This window comes from Acipenser ruthenus, chromosome 30 (assembly GCF_902713425.1).
Source record: "Acipenser ruthenus chromosome 30, fAciRut3.2 maternal haplotype, whole genome shotgun sequence".
In the NCBI taxonomy this organism is placed as follows: Eukaryota; Metazoa; Chordata; class Actinopteri; order Acipenseriformes; family Acipenseridae; genus Acipenser; species Acipenser ruthenus.
The window spans coordinates 4791972-4809473 of NC_081218.1; the positions used below are offsets into that span (position 1 = coordinate 4791972).

At 43.4% G+C, this 17502-nt stretch overlaps 1 protein-coding gene across 1 annotated transcript; it reads left to right on the top strand.

Annotated features, from left to right (window-relative positions):
- Positions 1-1511: 1511 nt before the first annotated feature.
- Positions 1512-17429, top strand: LOC117394928 (homeobox protein SIX5). The gene is made up of 3 exons (XM_033993693.3): positions 1512-2624; positions 7185-8362; positions 9319-17429. Exons 1-3 carry the CDS (start codon positions 1921-1923, stop codon positions 10158-10160), a joined length of 2724 nt encoding a protein of 907 aa, XP_033849584.3. The 5' UTR covers positions 1512-1920; the 3' UTR covers positions 10161-17429.
- The last annotated feature ends 73 nt before the right edge of the window (positions 17430-17502 follow it).

Sequence of the window (17502 nt, forward strand, 5' to 3'; positions counted from 1 at the left end):
AACAAACCATGGTAAACTAAACCTTATAAAGGTTTCCCATAGTAAAAGCATAGTGAAGTGTAATAAAGCACAGTAAAAAACAAACGTGGTCATGTGAACGTTGCTGCTTCCAGATCATTGTGTACTTGCTTCTGTCACCCAGGTCTTCTTCAGAAAGCAGTGTGAAAACGTTTAGACTCGGGTAGAGTATGCCAGTGTGAACGGGGCTTTAGAATCTTGAAAAGAGGTGCTGTAGACGGGTCTTAAGTTTCTTTGCAAGATTTTTGGTATTTTTCTGTTGGTAGGGTGAGAAGTGAGGACCAGAGGAATTCTGTATACACTGCAATATATATATATATATATATATATATATATATATATATATATATATATATATATATATATATAATAACATATGGGTCAGAATATATTACCACGCAGAGTTAGTGTATAATATTCTAACCCATATTACTATGTTATGTTTCTTACCGTCTTTATTAAGCTGTTTTTGTTTGGCTGTGGTAGTTTCTTTTCGTATAAACCACGACGGCTGCTCTGGAAAATGCTGCATTCATAGTTATGTCTGCGCAGGAAACTGGAAAATTAAAAACTGACAAGATGAAATTCGAAAGGTGTTTGGCCAGGTCGTTTTCAAGTATCTGGTGAAATTCTCACTCCTCCCACTGAACGCAAATACGACTTTGTGAAGTTTATCTCAGTAAGTGTTTTTCTTCTTATATTTTTATTTTCTTGCTCTTTTAAAAAGATTTGTTTAAATTATTATTATGTTATTGGTGTGACCCTCGTTTTTTCTAGTTGTCCATATCTTTATTTTGAATGTTGCTATTATTGCGCTCTTTACAGGGCTTGTTGTAATTATGATAAATATGGCGGCTGTTGACATTAAACGGCACAGGCAGGCACTGCACACTGAAGGTGGTGACGTAGCAAGGAGACTTATATGAAAGAAATATTAGTCACGTTCATGCGTATGAACGTAACTAATAGTAATATCAGGATTTCTTTTTTCCAGTAGGGGTCTGTTGCCATGAATATAATGTTTATCTCTGAATGGCTTTTGTTAGAAACGTTCTGAAATAAATTATTTTTTAAATTATTTAAAGCTTTTGCATACATACAAAAACACATTTTCGTTTATAGATCAATATATATATATATATATATATATATATATATATATATATATATATATATATATATATATATATATATATAATTTAATGTAGATATTGACAAATACTGCTTTTAGGCAACACGCTATGTTTAATGTATGTAACCAGCGATGGTGTATTTACAGTGAAAAAAAATGTTTCTTTATTCTATAAATTAGAGCTCCGTACAGAGTACCTCACACCAGCAGTGAACTGGTAGGCTACTGTACACTATACGTCCTGTGATGCAGTGCAAATAAACTACATTCGGGGTTTTAATAATAATAATAATAATAATAATAATAATAATAATAATAACAACAACAACAACTTGTTTTAAGTTCGTGTTGTGGAGAGAGATATTTTTTTCGTAATCACGGTTCGTGTTAGTTTTGTTTTTATTATCCAAACTTGATTAAAGAATGGGAGATGATCGGGAAGGGAATGGCGAATGCAGGCCGATTGTTGCGGTGCTGCACAAAAATAAATATATAAAGGTTTACAAAGCGATTAAGATTATACCCCAAATAATCGCAGACACAAGCGAGGTCAACCTTAAAGCCGCCAGTGTCTGCGTCACGCCGTTGTTTGCTATCTCACAAACTTTTCTCGCCCAAGCAGTAATTGCGGCGCTCTGCGGAGAAACGAGTTTGTAAAGTTTGCAAACTATGGGCGTGACGTTTCAGTCACTTCAAAAACACACAGGCATTCACAAGCTGGGAGGGGAGGAACTTAGGAAAAAAAGAAAAAAAAAAAACTTAGGCTGAAAATGGCTTCCTTTCCTTTGGAGCCTGCAGCCCAGAAAGAGAGTCCTTCAGCCGAGGCAGCCGCCGCGGACCCCGGGAGCCCCCCAGACGAGGCGGCGGGGTCGCTGGACGAGGCCTCGGAGCGGCTGCTGCAGACTCTGCAGAGCTCCTCCGGGCTGAGTTTCTCCGCGGAGCAGGTTTCGTGCGTCTGCGAGGCGCTGCTGCAAGCGGGCAATGTGGAGCGCCTGGGCCGGTTCCTCTCCGCCGTCCCCCTCTCCGAGGAGCTGCTACGTGGCAACGAGACTCTGCTCAAGGCCCGGGCGCTGGTGGCTTTCCACCAGGAGGAGTTCAAGGAGCTGTACGCGCTCCTGGAAAGCCACCCCTTCCAGGCGGCCAACCACGCGTTTCTCCAGGACCTGTTCCTGCGAGCCCGCTACAAGGAGGCAGAAAGGTCCCGGGGCCGGTCCCTGGGCGCCGTGGACAAGTACCGTCTCCGCAAGAAGTACCCCCTGCCCAAAACCATCTGGGACGGCGAGGAGACGGTGTACTGCTTCAAGGAGAGGTCCCGCAACGCGCTCAAGGATTGCTACAAGAGCAACAGGTACCCGACCCCGGACGAGAAGCGCAACCTGGCCAGAGTCACCGGGCTGTCCCTCACGCAGGTCAGCAACTGGTTCAAGAACCGGCGGCAGCGGGACCGCACGCCCTCGGGGGCCACCAGCAAAAGGTAAGGAGAGAAACAAGGAGAGAGAGAGAGGGAGGAGGGTAGGTCGCGCACCCCCTCTCTTAAATACTACACTTTGAAATTAACAAACCGATCGATGCACAGCAGCGATGCAAAACACAACCCACAACAATGGCATTTGTATTTAAAAATACAAATAATAAAATGCAACATTGGCATGCATTTAACACCGTGTGTAAGAGCCTTTATTAAAAGAAACGGACTGCAACGAACATTATATGGAATACAATAAAACTACTAGGAAATAGTACACAAAATAAAAAATCTGAAGTTAGGAGGAATGTTTGAAGCGTGTGTACACTGCTGTTTACAATTAACAACACAAGCCAGCGGCAGTTTAAATGGAGGCGCCACAACAGAAAGTCGAACGATTCTTGTAGCCTGTTTTAAAATAAACACGATTCTTATCATTAGTATTATTAAAAGCAGAGCAGGTTGGATAGTTATCCTTCTCTTATTAAAAAAAAAATATCAAAAAGACCCTCTCCGTTTCAAAAACACGAGTTTCTTCCATACGTTTCGCGAGTAAATCCAGCCCACTCCCGTGTGTATAAACACGTTGTGTTTGCCTGGTAGGATAGCCACGCTGCCTGCATGTCCTCTTCATGTTACCGCGGATGCGTCGCAAGGCTGTGTTGTTGTACTGAGAGCAAACGTGTCCTGATGTTGTGAAATGTGAGCCGACACTCCCGGTCCGGTCATGTTTCTCTCGTCAACTTGTGAACGGGGCGAGCCGGGTCGAGAAAGCTGACACCGCGCCACCGGCTGGAGGGGACGTGGGGAGGGAGGGTGACTCGTTTTGAGCCGCTGCCGAGTGCACTGCACAGCTGGTGGATTGTTTCGATTTAAAGGGGACATAACTTGTAGTTTAATGATAATGATGGTATTAAATATATTATAGCGATGGGAATAAGACTCCAATTGCATAGCATTTTGATCCATTCCTGGTTTCAGTATGAGTTGTTACACACTAATCAAACTCATAGTAAAAAATGTAGATGCAACAAGAGTCTTATTGCCATCCTACTACGGCTACTAATAATACTAATACTGCTATTAATAATAAGACTGATGCTGTTATTATTGTTCATAATAATAATAGTGCTATTAAACATGCCAATATTGCTAATATGATTACTATTAATAATAAGAATGATGCTATTAATATAATACAAATACATTTTATGTATTAGCTGGATTCAATTATTATTATTATTATTATTATTATTATTATTATTATTATTATTATTATTATTTATTTATTTATTTATTTATTTATTTCTTAGCAGACGCCCTTGCCCAGGGCGACTTACAATCGTAAGCAAATGTGTTGGAATGCATTTAAGTGTTACAATACAAGTAATACTGCCCTCTCTAAAATATATTTGTTAGTTTCATGCAAAAGTGTGTGTGTGTGATTTAATAATTGTGGATATCAGTTGTGGTCTGAAATGAACATTACACATTTTTTTCCCCTAAAGTGCAAGTCATTGTTAAATTCACACTGGAATTCTCTTCTGCCCAGAGTGTAATACAACTGTGGCCAGAAGTTTTGCATCACCTAGAATTTTACGATTTGAGACAATAATAATAATAATAATAATAATAATAATAATAATAATAATAATAATAATAATAATAATTAAAAAAAAAAATTTTTCGAATGTTCCCGGCCAAGTTTAGCAGCTGCTTCTTGTAAATAGCTAAAGAAAGATCTCAATATTCCCACAAACACTTTACCAACCGTTATGAAAAAGTAGAGTACAATAATACAGGCTAAGAACAGCAAACTGTTTTTAAATGTATAATACTTTTTATTGTAGTGTCATTGAAATTTGATTTCAGTGTTACTGTAACTTCAATAAAACCTGACAGTAAGCATTAGGCTTAGAACCCTGATAATAAGAATTAATGATAAGACACATTTTATTGCTGGTCCCATGAAATTCATATTGGTGAGAGTTAACGGAGTATGTTAACGGAGTATGGACATGTTAATTGAGACGAGACAGGGTCACCTTGAAATGTTAACTAGGGCTGCACTGATAAGATTTTCTTTGCCGATACCGATAATAAATAGACAGTGCAGGTAAACTGTACTAGAACCATACACAGGGCCTGTATTTAAAATAAATAAAAAAATAATTTATTTCTTAGCAGACGCCCTTATCCAGGGCGACTTACAAGATATCACATTATTTTTACATACAATTACCCATTTATACAATTGGGTTTTTACTGGAGCAATCTAGGTAAAGTACCTTGCTCAAGGGTACAGCAGCAGTGTCCTCCACCGGGGATTGAACCCATGACCCCCCGGTCAAGAGTCCAGAGCCCTAACCACTACTCCACACTGCTGCCCCGTATTTAAATGGTTTTATAATTATAAATGTTAAACAATTATAACAGATGTCGTTTACTTGTATTTGTGACAAAAACAAACAGGTATTGTTTACTTGTTGCATTTACTTCAGAAAATGAGTACAAAGAATACCGTAGTATTATATTGTGTGCTTGACAGCAATTTATACATTTGTTTTACAACAGTCACACAAAATAACACTTTGCATGTGTACTTGTAAAAACACTTCTGTAGAAAAAATATATAATGTGACATTTTTTATAGCCACTTGCTGTCAAACATTGCATATTAAAACTTCGACCTGTACTGTACAGTAGAAAAAAAAATAGCCTACGCAATGTCAACCACAACAACGTTCGTTAAATTCTTATTGTAAGCATACACTGATTAAAAATGCAGCGCAACTTCAATTGTTCACTTTATCATGAAAATATCCGCTTACAAAATTCAGTCAGATTTTTAATTTGTTACTAAACAAGACGGTACAGTAATCAATTCCAGCTTCAAAATGTCGACTAATACACCCACAAGCAATGCAGATTAAGATAAACAAACAGAGCAAGATAAACAAAAATTACAAAAGGTAATTCCCACGTAACGTTTAGAGAGCCCACAACGCCTTGGAAGTTAGGGAGATTGTAGTCTTGGTTTTAAAAAAGTGCTTTTCAGTGAAACTGTTTACATTTAAGGATTTGATCAAGAGAGCTATGGAGGAGGACCAAAGAGAGAGAGAGAGACGGAGCAGAGACATCGCAGAGGCAGTTTTGTAACTAACCGCTCATCGATGCTGCATTTGAACAATAATTTGCCTGGTTAATACTATTTTCTTATGAACAATAAATACCCCTATATTTATTACAGTTTTGTCAGCCTGAAACCAACTAGAAAGCATTACGTAGGGTGAATGTTAGTCTGGTAACTGTATAGGCTACATGTACTCTAAACTACTACTACTAATAATAACAACTTAAACTATCAGTGTTATTTAGGATTCAACCTTTTTTTTAACATTAGAATAATCATTGCTGGATTTAATGTAACATCAAGTCTGTTCTGCACACAACTCGCTATCCTATTGTTGTCTTCAGATATAAAAATAAAAAACAACAAAAAAAAAACCACACACAGCTATTTTGAAACGTATTTATTGGATTTTGGTCACACGAAATTCAAGCATGAATATCGGTGTACATTATCGCCTAAAATAACTGCAGATAGCTGATTGTGTTTTTTCCCCTTATATCGGTGCCGTGCCGATAGGCTACCGATTGGTGCACCCCTAATGTTAACTGGTAGAAGAGACAGAGGGGACAGTGCATATTAACTGGTAGAAGAGACAGAGGGGACAGTGCATATTAACTGGTAGTAGAGACAGAGGGGACAGTGCATATTAACTGGTAGAAGAGACAGAGGGGACAGTGCATATTAACTGGTAGTAGAGACAGAGGGGACAGTGCATATTAACTGGTAGTAGAGACAGAGTGGACAGTGCATATTAACTGGTAGTAGAGACAGAGGGGACAGTGCATATTAACTGGTAGTAGAGACAGAGGGGACAGTGCATATTAACTGGTAGTAGAGACAGAGGGGACAGTGCATATTAACTGGTAGTAGAGACAGAGGGGACAGTGCATATTAACTGGTAGAAGAGACAGAGGGGACAGTGCATATTAACTGGTAGTAGAGACAGAGGGGACAGTGCATATTAACTGGTAGTAGAGACAGAGTGGACAGTGCATATTAACTGGTAGTAGAGACAGAGGGGACAGTGCATATTAACTGGTAGTAGAGACAGAGGGGACAGTGCATATTAACTGGTAGTAGAGACAGAGGGGACAGTGCATATTAACTGGTAGTAGAGACAGAGGGGACAGTGCATATTAACTGGTAGTAGAGACAGAGGGGACAGTGCATATTAACTGGTAGTAGAGACAGAGTGGACAGTGCATATTAACTGGTAGTAGAGACAGAGTGGACAGTGCATATTAACTGGTAGTAGAGACAGAGTGGACAGTGCATATTAACTGGTAGTAGAGACAGAGTGGACAGTGCATATTAACTGGTAGTAGAGACAGAGTGGACAGTGCATATTAACTGGTAGTAGAGACAGAGTGGACAGTGCATATTAACTGATAACATGCATTGGGGCCTGTTTTAAATCCCTCCCTCTCTCTCTGCAGCGAATCGGACGGCAATCCCAGTACAGAGGACGAGTCCAGCCGGGGGGCGGAGGAGATCCCAACACTCCCAGTGCTCCAAGCCAGCGCGGGCCACATCCTGCTGAACGGGGGCCTCCTGGGGCCCGGGGCCCAGCCGCTTGTGCTGAACGGGGGTCCGGGGGGTGTGATCATCAACGGGCTGGCCCTGGCGGAGGGGCAGACTCTCACCCTCAGCCCCGTCGACAACCCCCTGCTGCTGAACAGAGCCAGGCAGCCTGAGGCAGAGCCTCCCCTGCCCACGCTCCTGCTCACCGCCGGGGAGGGCAAGGGCTTGCCTTCTGCCTTCTTCAGGGAGCACAGCCCCGCGGGCCTCCAGAATGGGGGACACCCCAAGACAGAAGTGCTACAGACGGGCATGCAGAGCCCCACCCCCACCTCCTGCTCCTCCTCCTCCTCCCCCTCCCCTCCCAGCACCCTGACTGTCACCCCTACCTTCCACAGCCCAGCTGGGGAGCTCAAACCTCTGGCCCCCTGTCCCTCCGCCCAGCTCCCCCAGTCTAGCCAGGTAGTGCCGCTGCCCTCTCAGGTGAACCCCCATGGCCTGCTGTCCCTCCCGCAGGTAGTCCCCTCAATCCAGGGCATCCCCATCTCCCAGATCCCCACCTCATCCTCCTCCCTCTCCCCCTGCCCCCAGATTGTCCCGGCAGCCCCAGTCAGCCCTGCACTCCTCGCCCAGCCCCAGAGCTTCCATCTCACTGCGGGGCTCCAGGGTGAGCAGGAAGCCCCCCCCACTCCCCTCCTAGGACCCCCCCAGACCATCCACACCCTCCAGACACTGCCACAGACCCCCTCGCAGATTGTTCCCCTCTCCCTGCCCACTCTCTTCTCCTCCACCCCCTCTACCCCCCTCTCCTCCTCCACCTCACACTCTACTGCCCTCTCCCTGCCCCCTCTCTCCTCCCCCTCTACTGCCCTCTCCCTGCCCCCTCTCTCCTCCTCCACCTCCCCCTCTACTCCCCTCTTCCTGCCCCAGGTGGTGCCCTGTTCCCAGGCTGTCTCTCTCTCCTCTCCTACTGGCACTCTGCAGATCCTGGCCAGCGCTTCCAGCACTCCCAGTCCTCTCCAGTTACCCGGTGGAGCCTCTGCTGGGGTGCAGCTCATTAACCCAGGCCTGTTCCAGCTGCCCTCTGGGGCTCAAGGTGAGTCTCCCTTCCCTCCTTCCTCCGTCCCTGTTTTGTCTGCTTGACTATAATCTCAATAACACCGATGAAGGCCCTAACCAATAATTAGACTGCATAACATTTCTATAATAATGTCATTAATGCTCGCCCTCTAATCAAAACAGACCATTATAGTACCGCCGATGCTAATATTTAATATTGCTTCACTGTTTATATACATTTATTTATATATAGGGCTTAATTTAGTAATTTATTTGATTTAATTTAGTTATTTTTTTTTCTGTCAAACAATTTAGTGGGCTTTTAAATAGACCAAGCCTTCATTTTTCACGTACATACGATATCACAACATGTTAATAAGTGACTAATCATTATTAAAGCTAGAATGAACAATAAGGCGTTTTGCTGGACACACTATTACAATCCACCTGACGAGTAATTGCAGTTAGATTAATGAAGAGTAGTCGCTTTGGCATTTAAATGAAAAAGTAAGACTTACGATTTAAAAGCCCATTTAGTGGTTTCACTGAAAAAAATTGTAAATGAAACCAATTTTACTATTAACATGTTTTTCAGTTGTGACTGAGATACACGAATGGATTAACATGTATCAACTGCATTTAAGGGGAGTTGAAAAGCAGATGTAAAATACCTATTTGTAGACATCTATGCTGTAATTTATAGAAAGCTATATATTTTAAAATGCTCAGAGCCCTTGCAGATAACGCACTTCCCCCAAGATGTCCGACTTCCGGTTTTCTCCTGCTGTCGAGACTGCACATCGAGGGGGGCATGTTTTTATTTTAAAGTTTACACTATATATTTTTAAAAGTTTAAATGTTTATTAAATTAAACAGAATTTAGCACCCCTACTAGAGCCCAAACGCTGGTCTGCTTGACTCAGTTTAGTTTCATACCCCTGGTGAAGGCGCTGGCCTGCACGTTAGCCTGTCTCCTCTCCCTTGCTGTTCCAGGTAACCTCCTCTTGAGTAATCCAGCAGGGGGCAGCACCTTCCTGACGGGCGTGTCCTTCCAGCCTGGCAGGCTCATCCTGACTGCCACCTTCCCCGCTGGCATGCTGCTCCCCTCCCCCACCCTGCCCCTCAAACAGGAGCCCAGCTCCGGGGGTCTGCTCCTCACCCCGGTCCTCTCCACGAGCCCAGCCCCGGTATCTGGGGTGATCTCTCTGACTCCCTCTTCCTCTTACTCCAGCCCCACCTCCTCTGTCTCGGCGTTTCAGACAGACAGCTCCGTCACCTTCATAAACTCTGCCAGCCTGTACCCTGCCGGAGCTCCCTCCACGCTCCCCCCTCCCAGCCCTGCCGCTGGACTGGGAGCTCCCCTCACCCCAGTAAGCACCAGCAGCCACCACCACCACCACCACCTCCCAGTCTCGAACTCTCAGCTCCCCCAGGTAGTGTGGAGCCTGCCCAGCTCTCCCCCCTCCTCCCAGCTCCCCCAGGTAGTGTGGAGCCTGCCCAGCTCTTCACCCTCCTCCCAGCTTCCCCAGGTAGTTTGGAGCCTGCCCAGCTCTTCACCCTCCTCCCAGCTCCCCCAGGTAGTCTGGAGCCTGCCCAGCTCTCCCCCCTCCTCCCAGCCTGGTGCTGCTGCTCTGTTGGAGCTGAGGAAGGGGGATCACTTGGGTGAGGGTGAGGGAGAGCCCAGGGGTCTGCTGAGCCTGGCCGGGGGGGAGGATCTGCTCCTGGGGGGCAGGGCGGGCGGCGGGGGTGCAGAGGAGCCTGAAGACATGGAGTGCGATGCCAAGGTGCTGACTCAGCTGCAGCCTGTCCCTGTCGACGTGGATCTGGGGCTGTAGGAGGGAGGCGTCTCCACCCAGACTGGACTGTATCTGGGATTAGCCGGCTCTTTGAAGTGCAGTTTCCATTGAGAGGGCCCCTGGGGTGGGGACTGAACAGATATTCCTTCGTCAGGAGATTGGCGAGTTCTTCACAGTTACTGTTCTCAATGGGATTGCAGTCCGGATTAACATTGGATAAACTCCAGGCAGACCTGGGTATGTGAACTAAAGAAACGTCTCTACGGTGATGGGATTGTAATCCAGATTAAGTGTGAGTATCTGAGATGAACGAGAGCGGCCAGCACTAGTGCTGCACAAACCGATTAATAGGATGAAGCTCGCCAATGAAATCAGGTGCTGACAGTTAGGTGAGGGTCACGGGTGTCGATCGGGCTCATGCCATTCAGAGGGAAGAAACAGCTGCTTGGGTTTGTGGTGATCGCTGCTTTTCTTACTCTGTGGAGAACAGAAATCCATACAAACCCAAGCAGTTGTTTCTTCACTTGTTTCACTTGAAATGGTAAATTGCCCGATCAACAGCAGCGACCCTCACCTGTGGAACTCGATCTCAATAATCCAACAGTCGGTTTATGCAGCACTAGCCACAACACTATACATGACTAGTGAAAGGGATCTGGGCATGCGAACTGAAGAGGATTCATCATGTACGGATTTGAATCCTGATTTACAGCGTTTAATCTGATATTAGCAAAACCTGCTTCACTAGTCTCCATCTCTGCAGACCTGGGTAACAATCCAAAGAGGACTCTCTATCATGGGATTTCAACATGGATTTACTGTGTGCATCTCAAGTGAGTAAAACCTTTTCACTACAGTCCCTTCCAAAAGGACTTGGACATATAAACTGGACAGCGGGGAGCTGAGCAGAGTAGGAGCTGCCACCACACTATAAAGGACAGCCTCCATTGAAAAGGATCATAGGAGTATAAATGAAAAATGTTTCTTTACACAATACGATTATGAGATTAGTATTAGATGATCTGAGATTAGAAAAGCCTGTTTCACTACAGTCTCCATCTCTGCAGATATGGGTTGTAATCTAGTCCGCATCGCGATGGGATTTCAATCTGGATTAACAGCGAGTATATGAGATTAGCAAAACCTCTTTGAAAGGGACCTGGTATATAAAATAAAAATGATTTATCATGTATGGATTTAGAGTGGATAATCTGAGATTAGAAAAACCTTGAAAAGGACAAGGAAGCATAAACTGGAGAGGAGTCGTTGTCTATCCGGATGGGCAGTGAATATGAGCGAGCGCTGTCACCACACTAGAAAGGACAGTCTCCATTGATAAAGGTCCCTTTCAATAGATATGAACTAAAGAGGTCGTTTTACACAATAGGATTATGGTCCGGATTAACATTGGATAATATGGGATTAGCACTACAGACCCCACCTGTGACAACCCAGGGTTTAACCCAGTCCAGATTAACACTGGGTACTCGCTGTACTCCCCCACTACTACTCAGAGCTTTTCTTGCTCGTAAAATATGTTGATGTCCCTGAACAGATACTCGACCCTTCTTCAGATTCACGCAAGAGATTTTAATGAGCAAGCAAGACAGCTAGCATACTGTCCCACAAGGTCAATGGGAGGGACTGGGTTGGGACATTTCCGATTCATTTTACTCACGACAAGTGTGCAGCGGGACACGGTCTCGCTGCATTGTTTGATTGAATCTCCCATTTAAAGGAATCTCTGTCTACTTGTCTTTGTGTCTGTCCGTGTGTGTGGCTGCTGTCAGGTGCAAAGCGTTTGTCGACTAACCATGGAGTCTGTTACGCAAATTACATTAGAGAAGAAGACAACGTGTGCGTGTGTGTCTGTGTCCATGTCCCTGTGTGTGTGTTTTTGTCCTCCGTGTATTTTCACAGTTCAGTTCTTAGTCACAGTGGGTCAATTGCAACAAACTTGGAGATTTAGTACGGACCTGCATACTAAGTTGCGGACTAGCTAATATGGTACCATCTCAGGATCATCCCCAGCTGCTTACTAACTTAGTACCAATTGCAATGAAAAAAGATGGGGAACAAAGTTGGGGACGAGCTGATCCCCAGCTATGGTACGGAGCTCAGGGTTAAGCTCTTTATTGTAGTGTGCTACCAAACAGGAACTGAAGGGGGGTGGGCTCAAGATCTGAGTGATTGGTTCCAGCTAATTATATTTAGGGCTTCTGGTTTTCAGTTTTAACCGATAAAACACCCCCGATACAAAACAAAAATGAAATCGGTGGATAACCAATAAACAGCACAGGAAAGCACCATAAAAACTGTGGAAATGGTTAATCAATTCATGTTGACTTTACGCTATTCTCATTAAAAAAGAAAACCTACAACAAAAATAATAATAAATACATTTCCCAGTGCTGCTGGGCAATGTCCCGCCTTCCTGACTTGTATCTATCATTGATTCGTTCTCAATACTTTAAACCCACCCCAACTACTGAGTGACAGCACATTCCTACAATTCTATTGGAGACTCTGCTTGCGAGATTTAAAACGAGATTACAATCAGGATGGAGGCTTATTAACAGGGTTTCAAGCTGTATTACAGTTAAGACACGGAGGATTTCAAACAGAATTGTGGAGAAATGTACAAAAATGCCTACACACAAAAACCCCAGAAGAATGTGCCCGTGACCATAGGGATTTCATTGTGGAAAGAAGGTACAATTTAAGTGTGCAAGTACTGTCGATTTACTACTATACATAATTTGACAGAAAAAAAAAACACTCAATCATTTTGGAAAGTAATCGAAAACACTAATTTCATACAGGATATCAAAAACGAAAGCCCTCCAAAAAAACGACATAAAACTCGAAAATAGCTAAAAAATAAGCACCGAAAAATACAATTAATAAAACCCGAAAAACAGAAGCCCTAATCATATTTTAAGAGTGTGTTAGTTTTCGTTACAAGATCGACATGTTTTTATTTTTTTTAAGAAACTTAATTATTGTTTTTTAATTTACATTTTTTGAACTTAAGAAAATGATGTACGGAAATGTATTTATTATTATTATTATTATTATTATTATTATTTATTTCTTAGCAGACGCCCTTATCCAGGGCAACTTACAATTGTTACAAGATATCACATTATTTTTACATACAATTACCCATTTATACAGTTGGGTTTTTACTGGAGCAATCTAGGTAAAGTTCCTTGCTCAAGGGTACAACAGCAGTGTCCTCCACCGGGGATTGAACCCATGACCCTCCGGTCAAGAGTCCAGAGCCCTAACCACTACTCCACACTGCTTACCCACGAAAGTAAATACTAAGGAGAATATTTTCCCATTTTCTTAAACCAAATTCACACGTGTAATCTAATTTTCTTAAAACACCACCAAAATGAATGAAGCTGCGTTGGAGGATAAACAAAACTTGTATTAGTTCTCATTATTTAATTCACACACAAAACAAACGCATTGGTTTATAGGACCAAATCTGTAAATCGAATCGGAAATGTTAATTACATGTTTCTGGTATAGCCTATAAAAGCTTAAATTCTCAGTATATCGTCGTGGCCAGTAGTCGTGTGCAAAATTATACAATGGAATAAAACCTTTATTTCATAGAGTGTAAAAGATTTTATTAAAACTGTGGAGGACGGCTGAAAGGATTCCACAGCGATTCTGCAGGCAGCGCATGCTGTGTGGAGTCCACCTGTAAGCAGGTTTAATGAAGCCTTTCCAGAGAGGGAGATACAGCAGCACATTAAGTACATCTGTGTAAGAGGCTGAACAACGCAATGCAACCCAATCATAATGCACGCTTTTGACACGAGACATAATCATGCTGCGAAGGGAGACTACGATATAAAAATGTACTAATTACATTATGTAGTTCCTTCTTAATTAAATAAAAATGTGTACATTAGTAGAATTATTTAGTTAGTAGGTCTATATGATAAATATATCGGTATCATTATCCTAAACAAGAGCAGGAAGACAGACCTGAGTTTTTTTTTTTCAATTTTCTCCACTTCGTTTGCTGTTAAAAGGAAAGATGTTATGGTTTGGAGTTGATATAGGAATGACAGCCATGCTGCATACAAAGCAAATTAGCTTAAAATAAAACATTTAAAAAATATGGTACACAGATTTTATTATTGTAGAATTGTATTCATAGCTTCAATGTGTTATTGTAATCGTGGACATTAACATTCGCTTATCCACACACACACTGTACAGTCGGGACGCCTCCGGAGAAGGAAAAATCTCCCGAATAAGCGGCTGTCCCAGTTAAACGAGAGGACAACCTTAGAAACACTTTTTTTGATTCTTAATGAAAAGCATGAAATCACATTGCATTATGATTAAATGTTAAATACATAATTTAAAATACAAATCTGTTATTTTTTTTTTTTCCTAAACAAAATGAATCGCACCTGTGATGTTGACACACAAACTTTCTTTGCAACAGCAGCCTGAGAAACCACAGGGGGAGACTCCTTCAAGAGTTCAATGTGGTTCACGCAAGTCACAGCTTAATCAAGTACTCACTGCACTGTGCTACGCAAACCTGTCTTGCTCTGAAAAGCAATATCCCTTCATCATTTGAAAATACTGTATCCCAATTAAACGACATAAATAGCCAATGTATAAGCCTACATATAATTAATTGGATGAAATGCAGCAATCGGAATGTACCATATCCGCTGTCTGGCTGACTTACGCTGTCTATGTCATGTGACACAACTATCAAATTTGATTGGCTGGTTTGAAAATGTTGCCCTCGTGTCGCCTGAAAAATAGAACATCGTCCTAAAGTGGGACCGACGTCGCGGGGGTGTTGACCAGGGTGGTCACACCAAGCGATAAACCGATAACATCTGTCCTCCTTTTTGCCGTCGACAAAAGTCGCCCGCGTGGCCTTTAGTATCCTAGAGGGCAGCAGCGGTTACTTTGGGTTTGTTGCAATTGAGAAACATTTTAATACGCAGCTGGGGGACTCTTTTAGTCTGTTGCAATTGACCCAGTGATTTAACTCTGCTCTCCTTTATCCTGCCCGTCTCTCAGCTGTCCACACGTTTACTACAATAGCACTAGAGAGGAGCAAACACTACCTGTAAATAGCAACAGCACTCTATGCAAAGACACTTCCAACTAACTTTCTAGGGATTTTTGTATTCAAATTATTATTATTATTGTTGTTATTATTATTGTTGTTATTTTGTTTCTGTTTGTAAGTGAAACTGAATATTCCTGTAAATATCAGTGCCTTCCACACCCCCTGTCCCATGAAGTGGGGTGCACTGTTTACTCTCTGTTACGTTTCTATAAAGAAAGGAGGATGAGGAGGAGGAGGAGCAGGAGGAGTTGGGGGTCAAACGAATTAATTTCAAACAGAGGCTGGACCAAGGCTTTCAAATCCACAGATCCCTGGAATTCACTACTTTGTTTTATTTACATATTATATTGGGGAGAAAATGGGGATCAATTTGATTGATAATCCGTAGCCCTGGATTTTATGTTTAATCGAGAGCAATAATATATAAAAAAAAAAAAAGCAAGCTGTGTTGCAGACGGTAAGAGGCGGAGCGGATGTGAAAGCCTTCGCCAGTGCTCCTGTAAGGGGCAGACAGACAGCAGCATTTATATGTAACCTTGATGTTCTGCTGAGATGAAGGAGAGGGTCATGGTCTTGCAACACGTCGGCCACTGTATTAGGAACCCCCACCCCCATAGCGGGTTCAAGTTCATCTCATGTGTGCTCTCTTAAGGGAAATGACTAACCACACCCGCCCCCCAAAATAATAAAACTCCCAAGCTCAAATGTAAAATATACTGCTCACAAAAAGTTAAGCATATTCTTGGAATGTCAAATATTCAAATGAAACAGTTTGTGTATTGCCCCTGCTCCAAGGCCGTTGCCCTGCCAACCATGATGGGCACACCTGCCCCCGATCACGGTTCAATGGAGGCACCTGAGGCAGAACTGCAGTTTCTCTGTGCATGGTACCTGCAGATCATTGCGCTGTGGTCAGCAAATTGTGGATGAAGTACAGACAGACTGGTCGGACAGCCAATAAACCTCTAAATGGGCGGCCAAAAGTGACCAATGGCAGACAAGATAGAAGACTCATCAATTCAGGTCTGAGACATCACACTAGAAATGCCACAACTCTGTCAAGATGCTGGCTCCAATGTATCTATCCAGACAGTCATAAATCACCGACAGAGCCATGGTATGTATCCTTTTCCTTTGATGAACCACCACCATCAGGCTCCACTTCAATGATGCCGTAACCATCTGGGGTCAAATTGGGCCAGTGCCTTGTGATCTGATGAATCAAAGTTTCATCTTGACTTCAAAGATGGGAGGACACGTGTTTGCGTTGCAGTGGGGAGCTTCACGCTCACTGCAACGTGGTACCTCATGATAGGTATGGAGGAGGGGTGGTTATAGTGTGGGCTGGGATCACCACGAAAGGAGGGGGAGTCTCGGGACAGGCCTACCTTGACAACACGATGCGTTACCAGTAGTCCCATTTGCACAGCGGCATTGACGAGGCTTCATCTTCATGGATGACAGCGCCAGACTGATTTCTTTCAGCAGCACCAAATCAATCATTTACTTTGGCCTTCGATGACCCCCGACCTAAACCCTACAGACACCTCTGGTGCACCCTGGGAAGACGCCTGTTACCCCCACGTGTACCGTCTTTGATTTTTGTGAGCAGTATATATTGAAACGTGAAGCCAGTGTCTCGAATGCAGCATTATTAGACTGCCGTAGCTAACGCTCTGTCTCAGATCTGTACATGAAAACATGGGTTTCAGTTCACGGCTTCTCACTCCTTCCTTTCACCTTCCTCTGGAAGCCTGGGATCCAATCTGGGGGGCGAGGTGGTGCGGACAGACAGCAGGCTAATTCACCAGCCTCTCATTTCTGCCTTTCACTTTCCTCTGCAGGCCTGGGTTCCGATCTGGAGGGGGAGAGAGAGAGGGGCCCGGGACTGAGACCCGCAGGGTGTGTTCAGGTGTATGATTCCTCTCTCTCACTCTCTCTCTCTCTCTGCATATAGAGCTGTGCCTGTCTGTCTGTTTTTATGCTTTGCTGCACTCCCCAACCCCCCCCCACCCCCCACCCCGACAGCACCATGATACCAAAGATCAGCCGGCCAGCTTCTGTTTCTGAACAAAGGGAAAGAGGGGCAATGTGAATATTTTTATGTCTTCCATTTTTGTACTCAAAGGTTGTTTTATTTTTCTAAACCATTTTACTGTATTATTATAATAAAAATTTAAAAATGACCAGACACAGCCTTGCCTGTCTTTGTGTCTGTCTGTATGTGTGCGTGTCTGTCTGTGTGCTTGTGTGTGTGTA